The sequence below is a fragment of the Astatotilapia calliptera genome, chromosome 17, assembly GCF_964374335.1.
Source record: "Astatotilapia calliptera chromosome 17, fAstCal68.1, whole genome shotgun sequence".
In the NCBI taxonomy this organism is placed as follows: Eukaryota; Metazoa; Chordata; class Actinopteri; order Cichliformes; family Cichlidae; genus Astatotilapia; species Astatotilapia calliptera.
The window spans coordinates 5,071,009-5,085,597 of NC_137438.1; the positions used below are offsets into that span (position 1 = coordinate 5,071,009).

Consider the following 14,589-nt stretch of genomic DNA (forward strand, 5'->3'; position numbering starts at 1 on the left):
TTCATTCTGTAAACAGGACACGATGTAGAGAATCATGGTTGGTTTGGGGAAAAGGTTGAAAGGAGGTCAGAAGGAGTCCCAACTTAGGCAATGAAGAAGTTTCAGATTGTCCCATATTTTTTTGATGTTACTATGTGGCACTTTTTTTTTTTTTTTAGAAAGATACCACACACGTCAATACATTTTTAAAAAGCCATTATAAAGTCAGTAATGGGATATATATATATGTATATATATATATATATATATATGATATATATATATATATATATATATATATATATATGACATATATATATATATATATGACATATATATATATATATATATATGACATATATATGACATATATATATATATATATATATATATATATATATATATATATATATATATATATATATATATATATATATATATATATATATATATATATATACACACACAATGACATATAGTCTATATGTCATTGTATATATGTCATTAAACCTCTCCAGGTTCTTCAGCTGTTAACCAAACCTGAGCTTCTTTCAGTATCATTTGTCTGTCATTTCTGCCTTTCCACGTCATTTCCCTTCGAATGTCCTCATTGCGCTATAAGATGAAAGCGTGCTTGGCTAATGCGGGCATTTTTGAAAAAGTTAAATCCACACCAGTGTATGTCTAATGATACCCATTGTGACTCAGTGGGACGGCCCAGAATGAGGAAGGAGAGAGAGGTGATGTGAGGCTCTGCACGTCTCTTCTGGGGTTGGTTTCACACATCTTTAGACTGAACAAAGTAGCTTAGATTTTGTTGGGGGTTGCGAGTGGACGTGGAGAACGGGGGGGGGGGCAAATCATCTTGACCACAAAGACCGCGGACGTGGAGGTTTCATACATGAAATCGTATCAATTTCGAATCGTTCTTTGATAAAATACAAATAAATAAATAAAATAAAACGCATAAATAGCCCCCTTTTATAAAAACTTTATCAGAATTATCCTAAAAAATATAAAAACAATAATATTCGAAAATATTATGAATACACAAAAATACACAGAAAAATTGTTAATTCACACTACACGTTAGACCGAGACAAAATGGAAATTAATGGCAATGCTGCATTTTGAAATGGTAAAAAATATTTTAAAAATAAACCTACAGCAGAAAGCTTCAGGAATATTTGAAAATCAGTCTTAGAGAACCACATGGAGCTTTAATTAATAAATATCAGATATCAGTTATACCCGCCGCTGGCGCCGCTGCTAAAAATAGAATGAAATGAGTAATATACCGTGGATTGCAGTCGGTTTAAGAACTATTGCACACAATGTCGATAATGAAAAAGGGGTTACGTATTAAGTGCTGTTCTAAGGATTGCCACAGAGTGGCGCTGTGGCGCAGCTTGTGTGCGCGTGTAATATGTGTGAACGTATGTGCTTGCGCGCGCGCGTCCCAAGTCACGTTGTCTGCCGGCCGCGCGGGCGGAGTTAAATAGCGGATGTGTGGCACAGGCCGGTAGATTAAACCCGGGTCTGCACCGGTCAGTACGCTGAACACACTGAACGGAAGAACTACGCTCTAGTTTTACATCGCCTCCGGCTCTTCGAAGTCTTTTTATCGACGGGATTTAAGCGTCTTAGTTCTCCTGTGTGCTGTGCAGTTCATAAGGCCCAAAGGAATGCCCAGAGAGCTCACCCAGAACAGGATCCAAAAGATCTGGGTTCCCACAAAGGATGACAGGCGGAGAGGTAAAACACTGCATATATTATATTATTCTTTGCTCGTGGGTACCTCAGTAGTTTCTTAAATGTAACGATAACTGGTATTTTCAATGTATTTTCGCGTATTAACGTACGCTAATCAAGCTAGTTCTTTCTGTTTTTTTTCTGACGACATGTGAGTGTGGTGCTGGGTGGATATTGCCGTATGAATGCTTATCACGTCACCAGGTCGCTGCATTGCTGTAAAACAACCCCGTAGTGTTACTTTTGTGACTGAATTGCAGTTTTGGTCCAATATTTTTGAGTCTTTGCACCTGCCGCGTACGCCGGTCTTCTAAATCGCCAAGTCGAAAAACCGGCATCATTCATTCATTGATTGGTGGTCTCGCGCAGCACGTGCAACACGTCACGACCTCTCTCCGGCCTGACAAAGCTCCTGTTGCCATGGTTTGTGCGTTCCCCTCCCCCGCGCAACCTGCGAACGATGCTGGTTCCGTTTTCTGGTTGGTCAATCGGCAAATGCCCGTGAATGGGGCGGTGACTCGAAGCCGTTGCTTTCTTGCTTCTGGATCATTTAAAACTGAATTAAATGCTAAAGGAAATGACCTATTTGATAGAAGTAAAGCGAATTTCGTGTGTGTGTGGGTGTGTGGGTTTTTTTTCTCCCTTTTTGGTCTTTGATATTTTGTGTGCTGTCACAATCATTTGCACATTTCTTATTAGTAAGTTTAGAAAAAAAAATCAACATAACAGTATTTTTACCCCACTTCCAATACACATGAATGCACTGGTTACTTCATTCTGCTTCTGACTGATTATTGATAGGATTTTGCACATGGTTCACCAATCGTCTGTCAGTGCTGGGAGTTTGGCTTAAGCTTTGTTTTAGGTCTGATCCAGAGATAAACCTGCAAATTTATCCAACTGAACCTTTTTGTCATAAGACCTAAAACTATTGGTGATCTGTTGTGAACGATGGAGGTTCAACACAGAGAAGGCTGACTCTGATGTCTGAGCATCTCCTTAAAATTTGATCCGTCTTTCCGTTTAAGCACTTGTGTTGTGGAAACAAGATTAGCAGTGCTGTGGGGATGCGTGGGCCTATTTGAAGATGAATGGCTGATGCTGCACGGACGGAGAGGCAGCAGGCGTGACACGAAGCAAGCCCTGTAAAATCTCCCATGAGCCTCTGGGGGTGGGGGGCTTACTGTATATCTGGTCATGTGAACACAAATTGTCCTGGCTCGTGAAGGCTAACAGAAGTGGGTCAGATGTGCAGTGAGGTTGAAGCTGAACGTGAGCCCGCCAGCGGGAAATGGAGATTATAGGTTGGTGACTTGAAAGAATAATTCAAAACCCGATATTTATGCAACTGGATACAAACCTTAGTTTGCACAGCAGTCAATTACTTAAAGTCAGTGTTTCATTGATGCTAGTCAAAATAATGGACCTGTAATTAAAAGCATTGCATACTGTCGAAGTTTCAAATAATGAGATTGGTATATGTTCAGCTAATCACTGGAGCAAAAAACTGACTTCACATAAGTTACATAAGGGTATATGTCTGTTATGGTCATCTGTGACCACAGAAGCCCCAGCCACTTGCTCATCAAATGTTTACGATGAGCAGCCGATCAGCGTATTGTTGGCTTAAAGAGAGGCTTGCCTTAAAGAGATGGGACCTAGGGGACCAAAAAGACCCCTAGAATAATTGAAGTTAAACACACAAAACATGTTTTACGTTTTGCAAACAAGCGCAATTGTGATATCTCACAATGTCTCTACAGCAGGTGGTGCTCCCCACTTCGCCAACCCACCCACCGTCATTGTCATGGTGGGTCTGCCAGCTAGGGGCAAGACGTACATGTCCAGGAAACTCACCCGCTACCTCAACTGGATCGGCATGCCCACCAAAGGTATGCTTACAGACGGCAACGCACATTTGTACACTGTTCCTATTTGTTCAGTAGCTTATCAGTTTCACAGTAACACTGTGGTCCTGGAAGTAAATGGCATCAGCTCATGTTTCCAATTCCAGGAGATTGTGTTCACACTTGTTTGTCTTCCTCGTGTGTGTTGCAGTCTTCAATGTAGGAGAGTACCGCAGAGAAGCAGTCAAGAACTACAGCTCTTATGATTTCTTCAAACCTGACAATGAGTGTGCTGTGAAAATCAGGCAGTAAGTCTCCCCTCATGTTACACAAACACCCCAAATAAAAACATATTTTGTTTATTTAAAAAAAGAAGAAAACAAACGTTTCTTATCATTGCTTTTCAGGCAGTGTGCCTTAGCAGCCTTGAGAGATGTCAGGTCCTATTTGAAGGACGAAGGTGGCCAAGTAGCGGTGAGTTTTCCCATTTTCTCAAATAACTTGTTTCTGTAACAACCTTATCCTGTGGTGAAGCTTTTCTTAAACCTTTCTCTTTTTTTGTAGGTCTTTGACGCTACCAACACAACAAGAGAAAGGCGAGACATGATCCTCAAGTTCGGGGAAGAGAATGATTTTAAGGTACATGCTGCTAACGTTATCGGAGTACCAAAGTACTGAATCAGTGATGTGGAGCACCTTTCTAAACAAAGTCTCACTTTTCTGTTTAGATCTTCTTCATCGAGTCTGTGTGCGATGATCCCAGCGTCATTGCGTCGAACATCATGGTGAGTCACAAATATAACCTCAGACATTACTGTGCTGTTTTTACACAATGCTCACAAATCTCTGGCATCAGGCATGTTGTTCGCCGTCTGACAGTTTTCCTTCCTACGCAGGAAGTGAAGGTGTCCTGCCCGGACTACCGGGACTGTAACAAGACTGAAGCCATGCTGGATTTCCAGAAAAGAATTGAATGCTACAAAAAGAGCTACCAGCCTCTGGACCCAGATCAATACGACAGGTAAAAAAAAAATAAAATTAAAATTTAATTCGCGGCTTAGATTTTTCTTGCTGGTTATGTCGCCTCATTGCAAACCTTCAGATGAATCATTTGCATCCTGTCTTCTCCCAGGGATCTCTCCTTCATCAAGGTAATCGATGTGGGTCGCCGTTTTCTCGTCAACCGCATCCAGGATCACATTCAGAGCAAGATCGTTTACTACTTGATGAACATCCACGTCCAGCCCCGAACCATCTACTTGTGTCGGCACGGGGAGAGCACGGACAATCTGAAGGGAAGGGTGGGGGGTGACGCTGGCCTCTCTCCTCATGGCAAACAGGTACAAAAGAGAGCATAAGAGCTTCCAGTTGCTCAGCTGATACTTTTTAAACCTTTCATAATGAACACCAGGTGATAATATGACTACTGCTTTGCCTGCTGTAGTTTTCATCCGCCCTGGCTCGATTTGTGGAGGAGCAGCAGCTGAAGGACCTGAAGGTCTGGACGAGCCAGCTGTGTCGCAGCATCCAGACTGCCGAGCACCTCGGAGTCCCGTACGAGCAGTGGAAGGCTCTTAATGAGATTGATGCAGTGAGTGTCACTCAAAGATGTATTTTTAGGTTGTATTACACATTGCTAATTGCACATCATGTCTAAGCTGACTACGTGCGCGGTGTGTTCTTTTAGGGAGTCTGTGAGGAGATGACATACGATGAAGTGAAGGAGAAATTCCCTGAGGAGTTTGCACTGAGAGATGAAGATAAATATTATTACCGCTACCCTGCTGGAGAGGTACACGAGCAGCCGTTTGGTGCATTGACACTTTACCTCATAAAATATAAAGCAAATAGTTTTTTAACCCCCCCCCCTTCCCCTTCTACCTCTGCAGTCCTACCAGGACCTTGTGCAGCGGGTCGAGCCAGTCATCATGGAGCTGGAGAGGCAAGAGAACGTGTTGGTTATTTGCCACCAGGCCGTCATGCGCTGCTTGCTGGCCTACTTCTTGGATAAGAGTGCAGGTGGGTACTCCAAATCCCACAAACCCGCCTGGGTTCAAGGTCAAATCCAAATGTGTCCTCGCATGCGTTTTTTAATCTTTATTTATATTTTCCTTGCCATTTGTTATTCCAGATGAAATGCCCTACCTGAAGTGTCCCCTCCACACGGTGCTCAAACTCACCCCAGTTGCTTATGGATGCAAAGTGGAGTCAATCTCCCTGAATGTGGAGGCAGTAAACACCCACAGGGAGCGACCAGAGGTAATGGGAGCTCATTTCTGAGAGCTGGAGTCATTGTCACTTCCTGTGTCTGAGCAGCTGCTGTTCATTGTCCTTATTCATGAAACTCCATGCATGTGTTTGACCATCAAGTCTGTTTGTTTTGGTTCCCTGCAGGACGTTAAGAGAGGTCCTGGCACCTTGATCAGGAGGAACAGCGTGACTCCCCTTACCAGCCCAGAGTCCAACATTAAGAAACCTCGCATCGACGACCTGGACGAGGCCCCAATCCAGGAGTTGCCCCCCTCTGTTTCTGCGCTGGCCCTCTGCAGCCCATCACACATACCCCTCACTCTCCCTGGACAGGTGGGATTATCAAAACCTTTAAAATTATACTGGATATCCAGCTGAACAGTATTCAGGAAGTGACGAGTCACAGATGCGTTTCCTTCCTGACAGCTTTCTGCATGCGTTCACTCACACTACTTCTCGTCCTTTTTTCTTTTTTTCCCCTCTGCCCTCTCCTCCTTTTCCACACCTCTTAGCACTGGCTGGGCAAAGTTTGCCTGTAAGTATTCAGGATATTCTGTCAGCCTCTTCTACTGTGTGCTGTGTCGTATTCAATGACATTTCTTTTTCCGGACTTCCACAGTACTCGACTGTTTTACAGGAAAAACAATGTATTAATAATAACTCTAATCTAAACTTGAGTAATGGGAAATGATGATTTGTTACAAAATCCTGCCTGTGGAAGCAACGGGAAAAGGGAAGTTCTTAGTTCATGGGGAACTCCCACGTTTTTGTTTAGCATTCCTGTCATTCCAACCTGTTTTCATCACTACTACACTCCTGATCCTCATGCTGACTGTCCTGTTCTTGTCTTTGTGTGTTTTGGTCTATTCTCGGCCTGTCTTGTGCTGCTTAAAGGTGCACCATCCTCCACTATCTAAAGGTGGTTTCGCTCTTAGTCTTTCAAAGGTAAACACACTTTAAAGGTTATGCAGTTTCTTCAGTTCTTCTAGCAGCCACATCAGTGCATTACTTAAATCTGCCAACCACAGCAAAGTAGGATGAGTTGGCTTAAATTCTGTGTTTTTATTTGCTGAGCGGAGCCATGTTCAAAATCATCTGTAAACAAACTTAATTGTATAATTGAATATGCAACAGCAGTACACTTCACTGGTGGCATGAGGATAGGATTTGCTGGTGCAGTGGAAAAGCATGAATGATGGTGCAGGGTGTGTGCATTTGTGCGCATGTTGTCATAATCACCTAAGGATTAAAGCGATGCAGCCACCTATTTGCACAGTGGCAAACTCGACGCAAGTTTTCACAGCACCTAAAAATATCAAAGAGCAGATTAGGGCTGAGAAAACCTGCATGACGTAACGTGTGGTTAAGACATTACACTATCTTAGGCCACTCTTTGCGTAAGACTGCTGCCTTTTGTGTTATGGATCTGTATAGTAGCTATGTAGTGCACAGCTGCCGCAGTACAAAGTGAATCTAAACTTCTGTTTTGTTTGCAGAACCTGATGAGCTCACCTGGTTGCCATGACATCCTGCAGCCCTGCCAGTGAAACATTACCGACATGTGGATCATTGAAGAGTCGGTGCAACATCATCAAAGTAAAATTGTTGTTCTCCAAAATCGACTTCTTCTCTCCTCCTTAAAGCCCAGGACACAAGTTGCTGCACGTCTTACTGTTCAAAACACAGTTATTGTATTTAATTGATGTCTCAATTTTTTTCCTTTTTTCTGTGATTGAATCTGTTTTTGAAAAATATTTTATAGAACTTTTGCATCTCTGATGGAAACCAATTTATTGTGGTTTATTGCTTTGGAGAGACCAAAGACTGTTTCGCAGAGAACTTCTTTTTTTTTTTTTTTTTTTTTGTCTTTAGTTTACATTGTCAACTTTGTAGTAGTTGTACACTGTATTTTCACGTACTCATGTTTTTCTTTTTTCTTTTGAAAGTTATGTAATTGATTGGTTTGTATGTTGACACTACACAATGAGCAATGTTTTGCACAGTGGCGAAACATTTTGCTTCTGTTCGTCAGTTTGTTTTTCATGTTACTGCACAGTAATGATGGAGGTGATCTTTGCCGTAGAGTGCCTGTAGTGCTTGTTTTGCAAGCCTAATGCTGCTTCTCGCCATTTTTCTCCAGACTCGTTACATGAGAGGCGCCACATTTCACCCATGAACTCTACATGTCATCTCAATATTTAATTTCTCCATTTAGTTTCAGTGCCACAGTGCACGCTGATCATTAGAGATGTCTCTGATGGGAAACGTTACTTCAAGTTTGTTTTCTTTTTGCTCTCATTGTCTGCTACGCACAAAGTTAAGCACCTATATTTTTGTTAAAATGCGTGCTGTTAATAATAGCTCTGTAAATCTTAGTGTACATATGGTGTAAGTGACATTGTATGGGAGATGACTTGGAACCCTTGTGGGGAGACTTGATGAAAATGTGTGTAACTCTTTGTAATACTGTGTTGTGACTGAATGGAAAGTGTGACGCCTGTGCAGAAAACTGCTGTATCAGGCTTGCTTGAGATACTTGAAATGTTTTCTTTTTGTAAAAGTGTTTTGTTATATTCCTTATTTATTTTTAAGTAGTTGTGAATAAGTATTCAGAGGGAAAGACACTCTGTTTTGATAGAACTGTACATTATTATATTTTGTGCATTTTCTTCTTTTTTTTTTTTTTTTTTTTTTTTTCTCCCTTTTGTTGAACCATTAAATTCACTTCATGGGGGAAAAACCCTGTTTGTTTTCATTGGCCCATATCCAATAATGCTCCGGCTACTCTGGTTCCTTTTATGGAGCTAATGTGTGCATGACATTGCATGTTCTGGCTGTCTCACCTATTCACATGAGTCACGAAGTTGCACAGAGTTACAAGCTGCTTATCAGCCTAAAATGGACTCAGGAAGTAATGACTAGCACTGATAAGCCTGACACTTTTTCTCTTTTTTGTTTTTCTAAAAGAAGGTTGAGTTAATAGTGCAAATTTTGTTGCATGGTAAATGGCCTGTATTTGTATAGCGCTTTTCTAGTCCCTAAGGACCCCAAAGTGCTTTGCACAACCTGTCATCCACACACACTCATACACTGGTGATGGCAAGCTACATTATAGCCACAAATTACAGAAGGCATGGTACAAAAGCAGAGTGCAGTGCTAGCATGACGTGAGTTATTTCTGCCAGCATAATGGCTTTGCAGCAAGAGTTAGCATGCTGAAAGTTACACTATAGCACAGATGAGGTAAATGTATACTTGACATAACTAGAGTGCCATATAGCACAATACGAGAAAAATATCTGGATTAAACAAAAGCAACAAAGTAAATCTGAAAATTAAATACACATACAAAGTAATGTATCAATATAGGCAAGGCAAAAACAGGAATTAAGATGACTTGAGTGAAGATCAGAATAAGTATTCACTGACATTAGGTGGTCAATGCAGCACAACAGAACTTCCTTGCTGTGTGTAAAGTGTTGTGATGAACTGTTATCACGGTAAATGTTGCATTTGTACAGAGTAACTGTCCTTGTGTCAGCAGAGCTGGATCGGTCTGTTAGAGAAGGTTCTCCACTGCTTGTGGAGTAAATGGTGCAGAGGGTGGTCAGGATTATCCATAATGGACAACACCAAAGCTTCACAGTAGTCATCATATTACACTGCTAAACATCAACATGTTGATATATGGAGGTTCACATGTACCAAAATTATGTGCACTCATGTTGTGCATGTTGTTTCTGTTATTGAAACTTTTAGCTAAACATGCTTTTATTCATTCAACTTTGAGCTCTATTTGTACCACCTTTTTGCATTCTGTGTTGCTTTAACCATAAACAAGTTTAATTTTTTGTATAGTAGTTTACATTTGGACAATTGGGCATTAGTTATAACTGATTATACACACAGTCATACAATACATTTTAAAACAGGATATAACTAAGTTGATTAGAAATAAATATAATTTATTTAATATAAATTACATTGTTGTTCAATGCATGCTGAAACTATTGGCTGATTTCACTTGATCTTTATGCAGCTATTCTGGGTTCCTTGAAGACTTATTCTGTAAGGAAACAGTCAAGCAAAATTCAAATCCAACTACTTGCTTAACAAGGCCAGCCAAACCAAAGGAAGAAGACAGCAACACATTTAAACGACTCATCAGAACGCCCTAAAGAAGAGCACAAAGGGCCCCTGAGGACAGCATTCATAACAATACAGAAAAACGACACATGAGGACACAGAAAGGCTCAGGCCGACGACAGGAAACAAAACCAATGTTTTGTCAGGACAACTGACAAAACATTGGTTGTTGACATAGTTTTGTCCCAAGCGAAGTAGACAGTAGACAATAGAATAGAAGTATTTTTTTTGGTATAAATGAGACCTCATACATTAGAGCATTTTTTATAAAGTGAAGTACAAATTGTTCATTTTATTTTCTATGACAAGACAGTCGTCAGACTGCTCGTTAGAATGGTAAATAACCATCTGCAGTAGACACCCTTCGCTAGAAGTGCTACTTGTTCAGCACATGAATGGATCTGTGACCTTTGATCTCAGCCTGTATGCTAATGATTCACCTCAGTTTAAGGGCCAGTCGTCAAAAAGCTTAATTAGGCTGTTACCAGAGTCCTTCAGAGCATTTCTTAGCCATCACTATTGTGAAGCATTGTTTAAAATGATTTTATTTTTTATGGCCGCAGGGATATTAGAACTGCACGGATGTTTTCTGGAAATTATTCTTCGATCACTACCTTTGCATCATCACCATAGATCCTTATTATTCAGTTAATAAGTTGGGTTTATGTACAAAAATATTTATTTGTGCAGATGACACAATATCTCCATTGAGATATGCAAAGTAGGAGTTGGTTTGAGGTCCGTCTTTTCCAACTAGTTTCCATAAGTAAATGACTCGAGAGTTTTATTGCCTCCTGATATCTAAATGTGCTCCGGGCGGATGGAAAATTCTGGCTTAGCTGCTGCTAAGCAAAGGCATACAGTTGAAAAAGGACTTCATTCAAAATGTGTGCAAAATGTGCAAAAATCACCACAGTGTATTGCAAATTTCCACATTTTCTGTTTACCACTTATGAGCTCATGAGACTTGATGAGTTACCAACAGCTTAAAATCAGAAACACATGTCAGTAGTTTGGATTATTGTTTTAGCCTTGATGCGCTTGATAAGTTACTAAAATTCACTTTAATATGAGCTAAACATTTGTCATACTAGATGCTTCTCCCTTCCTATATTTGCCTCTCTCCTGCCACTGTGTCGCACACACTATATTTGCCAGCTGGATGTGGTATTTCCCCATGTCTGAATCATGGGCAGACCGAGTGTTTTGGCTCTGTTTGGTCATCCTGTGGGCAGAGTGGCTATGTGACTGCTGTCAGGTACACCACTTGGTGCTCCGCCTCCCTCTCAAACACACACACACTGACCGGCTTCCTCAGCACTCACAGGCAGTGAAACTCTAAAACCTACTTTGCATTGTATCTTTGCATGTTGTTGTCGCTCACATTGGTACACTTTACCTATTCAAGTTTTCTCCTTAGTAATAATCAGCATTTTGCATCCCGTTTGCTCACATTTTATTATATTAATTGACCCCCCCCTCCCCATGTTATTGCCTCGTGCTTGACTGAGATGTGAATTTAATGACAAGGCTCCGGAGTCTAACTATGTGTTGCGTTTGGCAAGCACAGACTGAAGCAAACTTGCATGTGGCTTGCCACTGGTAGTCATGGTTAGCCCGGTGTGTGTGTTTACATGTGTGTTGTCTGTAATCTCTGTGGGAGAGAGGAGTTGCTGTGTCAGGCATCTGAATGGTATGTGGACTTGTTATTAACAGTCTGAACTAAGCTAGCAGCTCCACAAATAGCCGTCTAATGCTGCGCTGACGAAGGATTGTGTGTGATCCCAATCAGCCAGGTTACAAAGGCAGTAATACCGACTGGCCTAGTTGATCAAGGCTGAGCAATCTACTCAAAACTCATTATCTTACTTGAATGTGGACAGTTGAGATTAGCATAAAAAAGAGGACGGGTGACATTTTTAACACTCTCTTTCACAGACTGATTCATCATCATCAGGTGACCGGGCATCATGTCTCACTCTGTCTTACCCATGACTCAGCAGCTTGTCCTGCTTAGTTCTTACTCATGTGTCCCTGTCCCACTTGAGCCCAAAGTAATCTTGTTTCATACAGAGTGTGCATGCAGAATCACAGAGACACACACATTGTATGAACTCGATGACCCAGGTAGACTCAAAAGTGCAGTGATTTACAGCCAGGGGTTGCTCCTGCTTCTGCAGCAAAGTATATGGAAAGATTTTGTGTAGTTGACTAGTGAATAGCTGAAAGTTATGGGGAAAAAAAAGGTTTTTAATGGTGTGAAGTAATGACTGTGATTCAAAAGTCTAAGCTAGGTCACTAAAAGTAATCTGAAAGTGTTTAAAATTGTTGAACATGCCCCGAGTGCAAGCAAGCTTTCCTAAAATGTTTAATGGCAGAAACAGTGCAAACACACTTCATTATTATTTATGGGGAAATAAAACTCTCTTAATTAAATTAAGACATTTAAGACATGATAGGTGATTCTCTGCAAACATCTCTTCAAGACATCCCTTCAATGTTGTTTTTTATTACCCGCTGGAGGTTTTTGTTTGCTATTTTACACTTACAGTATTAATCTGGGATCATACTCACACCCTGCAGATTTTCTAAAAACTAAGCTCATACTTCTGAAGTAATGGACTTCACTCTTTACACTTAAGCTTAAATTTCAAAACTTACATTTAACTACTGATTTTATCTACTGTTCTGATTTTATCTGTTTTGATTTTATCTGTTTTGATTTTATATACTGTTTTGTTTGTTTGTTTGTTTGTTAATTAGTTAGTTAGTTTATTTGCTTGTTTTAATCAATTTTAAATCATGCTTTTTATTTGTTCTTGTTTCTAATGTCTCTGTAAAGCACTTTGAATCACCTTGTTGTTGAATCACCTTGTACAAATAAACTTGCCTTGCCTTACACTGGAAAGACAGAGGGACGATTATGCACTGTGACGTCCAGAGGCAAATAAGCTCTTGATGAAGCAAATGATACCACAGGAATAAAATTTCCATGTAGATTTACATAAGTGGTGTAAACACTAAATATTGCATGGCTGTCTGTTTGCAACTATTGCACAACCAATTAAAACCAACTAATTAAAAAAAGGGAGACATGCATAACCTTTTTGTATTCTCATATGTTCAATATTTCCTGGTTTAATGTACTGTTATATTCAATACAGTGAAAAATCATCCTTTGTTTCTTTATATTTTGCAAAGAATATAAATGTAAATGCAACATGTTAAACATACATGGAAAAAAAGTATATAAGACAAAACAGTTTAAGCTCTAATCAGCTTAAATGTCAGTCTGTGTTATGGCCACCTTGATTCTTAAACACAGTCTGTTGTCTCTAGGACAAGCCATTTTTGCAAGTAGCCTTCTGGAATAGTTCTCAAGAGTTTCTGGAAGTCCTTCAGTTTAACAGACACAACAAAGTCTCTTTGCCTCTTGGAGGCAAAAAAGCAAATCTTTCTCATAGTACTGCATATTATTACTGGACTACTACATAGACTGACTACTTGACTATTCGACCTTAGCCCTATCTCCTCTTGCTGCTCCTCTCATAAACATATTTGAGATCGAACCAGAACCTTTTTAAAATAAGATTACAGCACTGATGTTTAAGAGGTGGGAAAATTTCTTCTGTCATTTGACAGCGCAGACACATACCTTTGTGCGTGCATTGCAACACTGTCAGAAAATACACTTTTATGCTTTTATGACTGCTGGTCATCAGCAATCAAATTCTTGGGGGGGGGGGGGGGGGGGGGTACATCAGCGTTTGGGATTTGGTTGGGCTTGAGAGTGGAAGTTTACCGGCTCTACCAGCAAAATGCATCTTACAACAAACTCTGGCCCTGTGCTCCACAGACCCTGCCACTCTTTACCTCTAAATGGGCCAAACTAAGTTTTTAGAATACTCAGGCTTCAACAAACAAATAAACACACCACTTTTTATGAAGAACAGAAGACGTTGGTCGACCGTGGTTCAGGGGGTTGGATGAATGGATAAATGCAATCCATTATTATATAAAAGTCCTTGCAGAAAGGTACAGGGATGCTTAAGCGTGAATTATGCTTCAGCTTAACTTATCTCGTAAATGGAAACTCTTTTAACCCTACGCTGTAACCTTCTATGTAACCCGATGTACACCTCCTGAGAAATGTAACTATATGTCAGGTCAATGCAGCCCACAATGGCTTGAATGGCGTGGAAGCTTGTGGTGTAGGGTTCAGTTTCCACTTACGACGTAAGATTTCCCACAGAGGTCTAAATCACGTTTTATTAGTTGATAGTTTGATGTGTATTAACACAGATATCTGTTTAATGGTAAGAATTAGCCAGTATTTTATCATACACACCCACCCTCAGGCTAAAGTTGAATTTGTGTTTTCTGTTTCTGTCCAGTAAAGAATGCATTACCTGCATTATTTGTGCAGGGGAGTGAAAACTCATCCCTCTCTCTTTGTGGAGAAGCCATTGACAGGGAGATTTTGCACTGAATGGAGAGGATAAGTCTTTCAGCAGGCCTTGAATGGAGCTGAGTAGATTAAATAGAGCATGTGTTATCCCTGATTACACTGATGGTGGAATAATAGTCCTTTTACGTGCTGCTCTGCAAAGTTGCA

At 40.4% G+C, this 14,589-nt stretch overlaps 1 protein-coding gene across 5 annotated transcripts; it reads left to right on the forward strand.

Moving 5' to 3' along the window:
* The first annotated feature begins 1,445 nt into the window (after positions 1–1,445).
* On the forward strand, positions 1,446–8,568 carry pfkfb3 (6-phosphofructo-2-kinase/fructose-2,6-biphosphatase 3). Of its 5 annotated transcripts, none has more exons than XM_026147608.2 (16): positions 1,446–1,734; positions 3,495–3,623; positions 3,790–3,886; positions 3,986–4,052; positions 4,143–4,217; positions 4,307–4,363; positions 4,475–4,599; positions 4,711–4,918; positions 5,023–5,169; positions 5,266–5,370; positions 5,468–5,597; positions 5,710–5,837; positions 5,973–6,161; positions 6,341–6,363; positions 6,723–6,773; positions 7,325–8,401. In XM_026147608.2, exons 1-16 carry the CDS (start codon positions 1,665–1,667, stop codon positions 7,329–7,331), a joined length of 1,608 nt encoding a protein of 535 aa, XP_026003393.1. In that variant the 5' UTR covers positions 1,446–1,664; the 3' UTR covers positions 7,332–8,401. The 5 variants fall into 5 exon arrangements, with proteins under 5 accessions (XP_026003393.1, XP_026003395.1, XP_026003394.1 ...); XM_080291370.1 differs by having other exon boundaries at positions 1,473–1,734; positions 3,498–3,623; XM_026147610.2 differs by lacking the exon at positions 6,723–6,773 and having other exon boundaries at positions 7,325–8,568.
* The last annotated feature ends 6,021 nt before the right edge of the window (positions 8,569–14,589 follow it).

Excerpts from the sequence above, each read along its gene's own strand:
- pfkfb3 (XM_026147608.2), top strand. The coding sequence starts at position 1,665 with ATGCCCAGAGAGCTCACCCAGAACAGGATCCAAAAGATCTGGGTTCCC. Across the intron at positions 3,887-3,985 it reads TGTGCTGTGAAAATCAGGCA|GCAGTGTGCCTTAGCAGCCT; the intron begins GTAAGTCTCCCC and ends ATTGCTTTTCAG. Across the intron at positions 4,600-4,710 it reads GACCCAGATCAATACGACAG|GGATCTCTCCTTCATCAAGG; the intron begins GTAAAAAAAAAA and ends GTCTTCTCCCAG.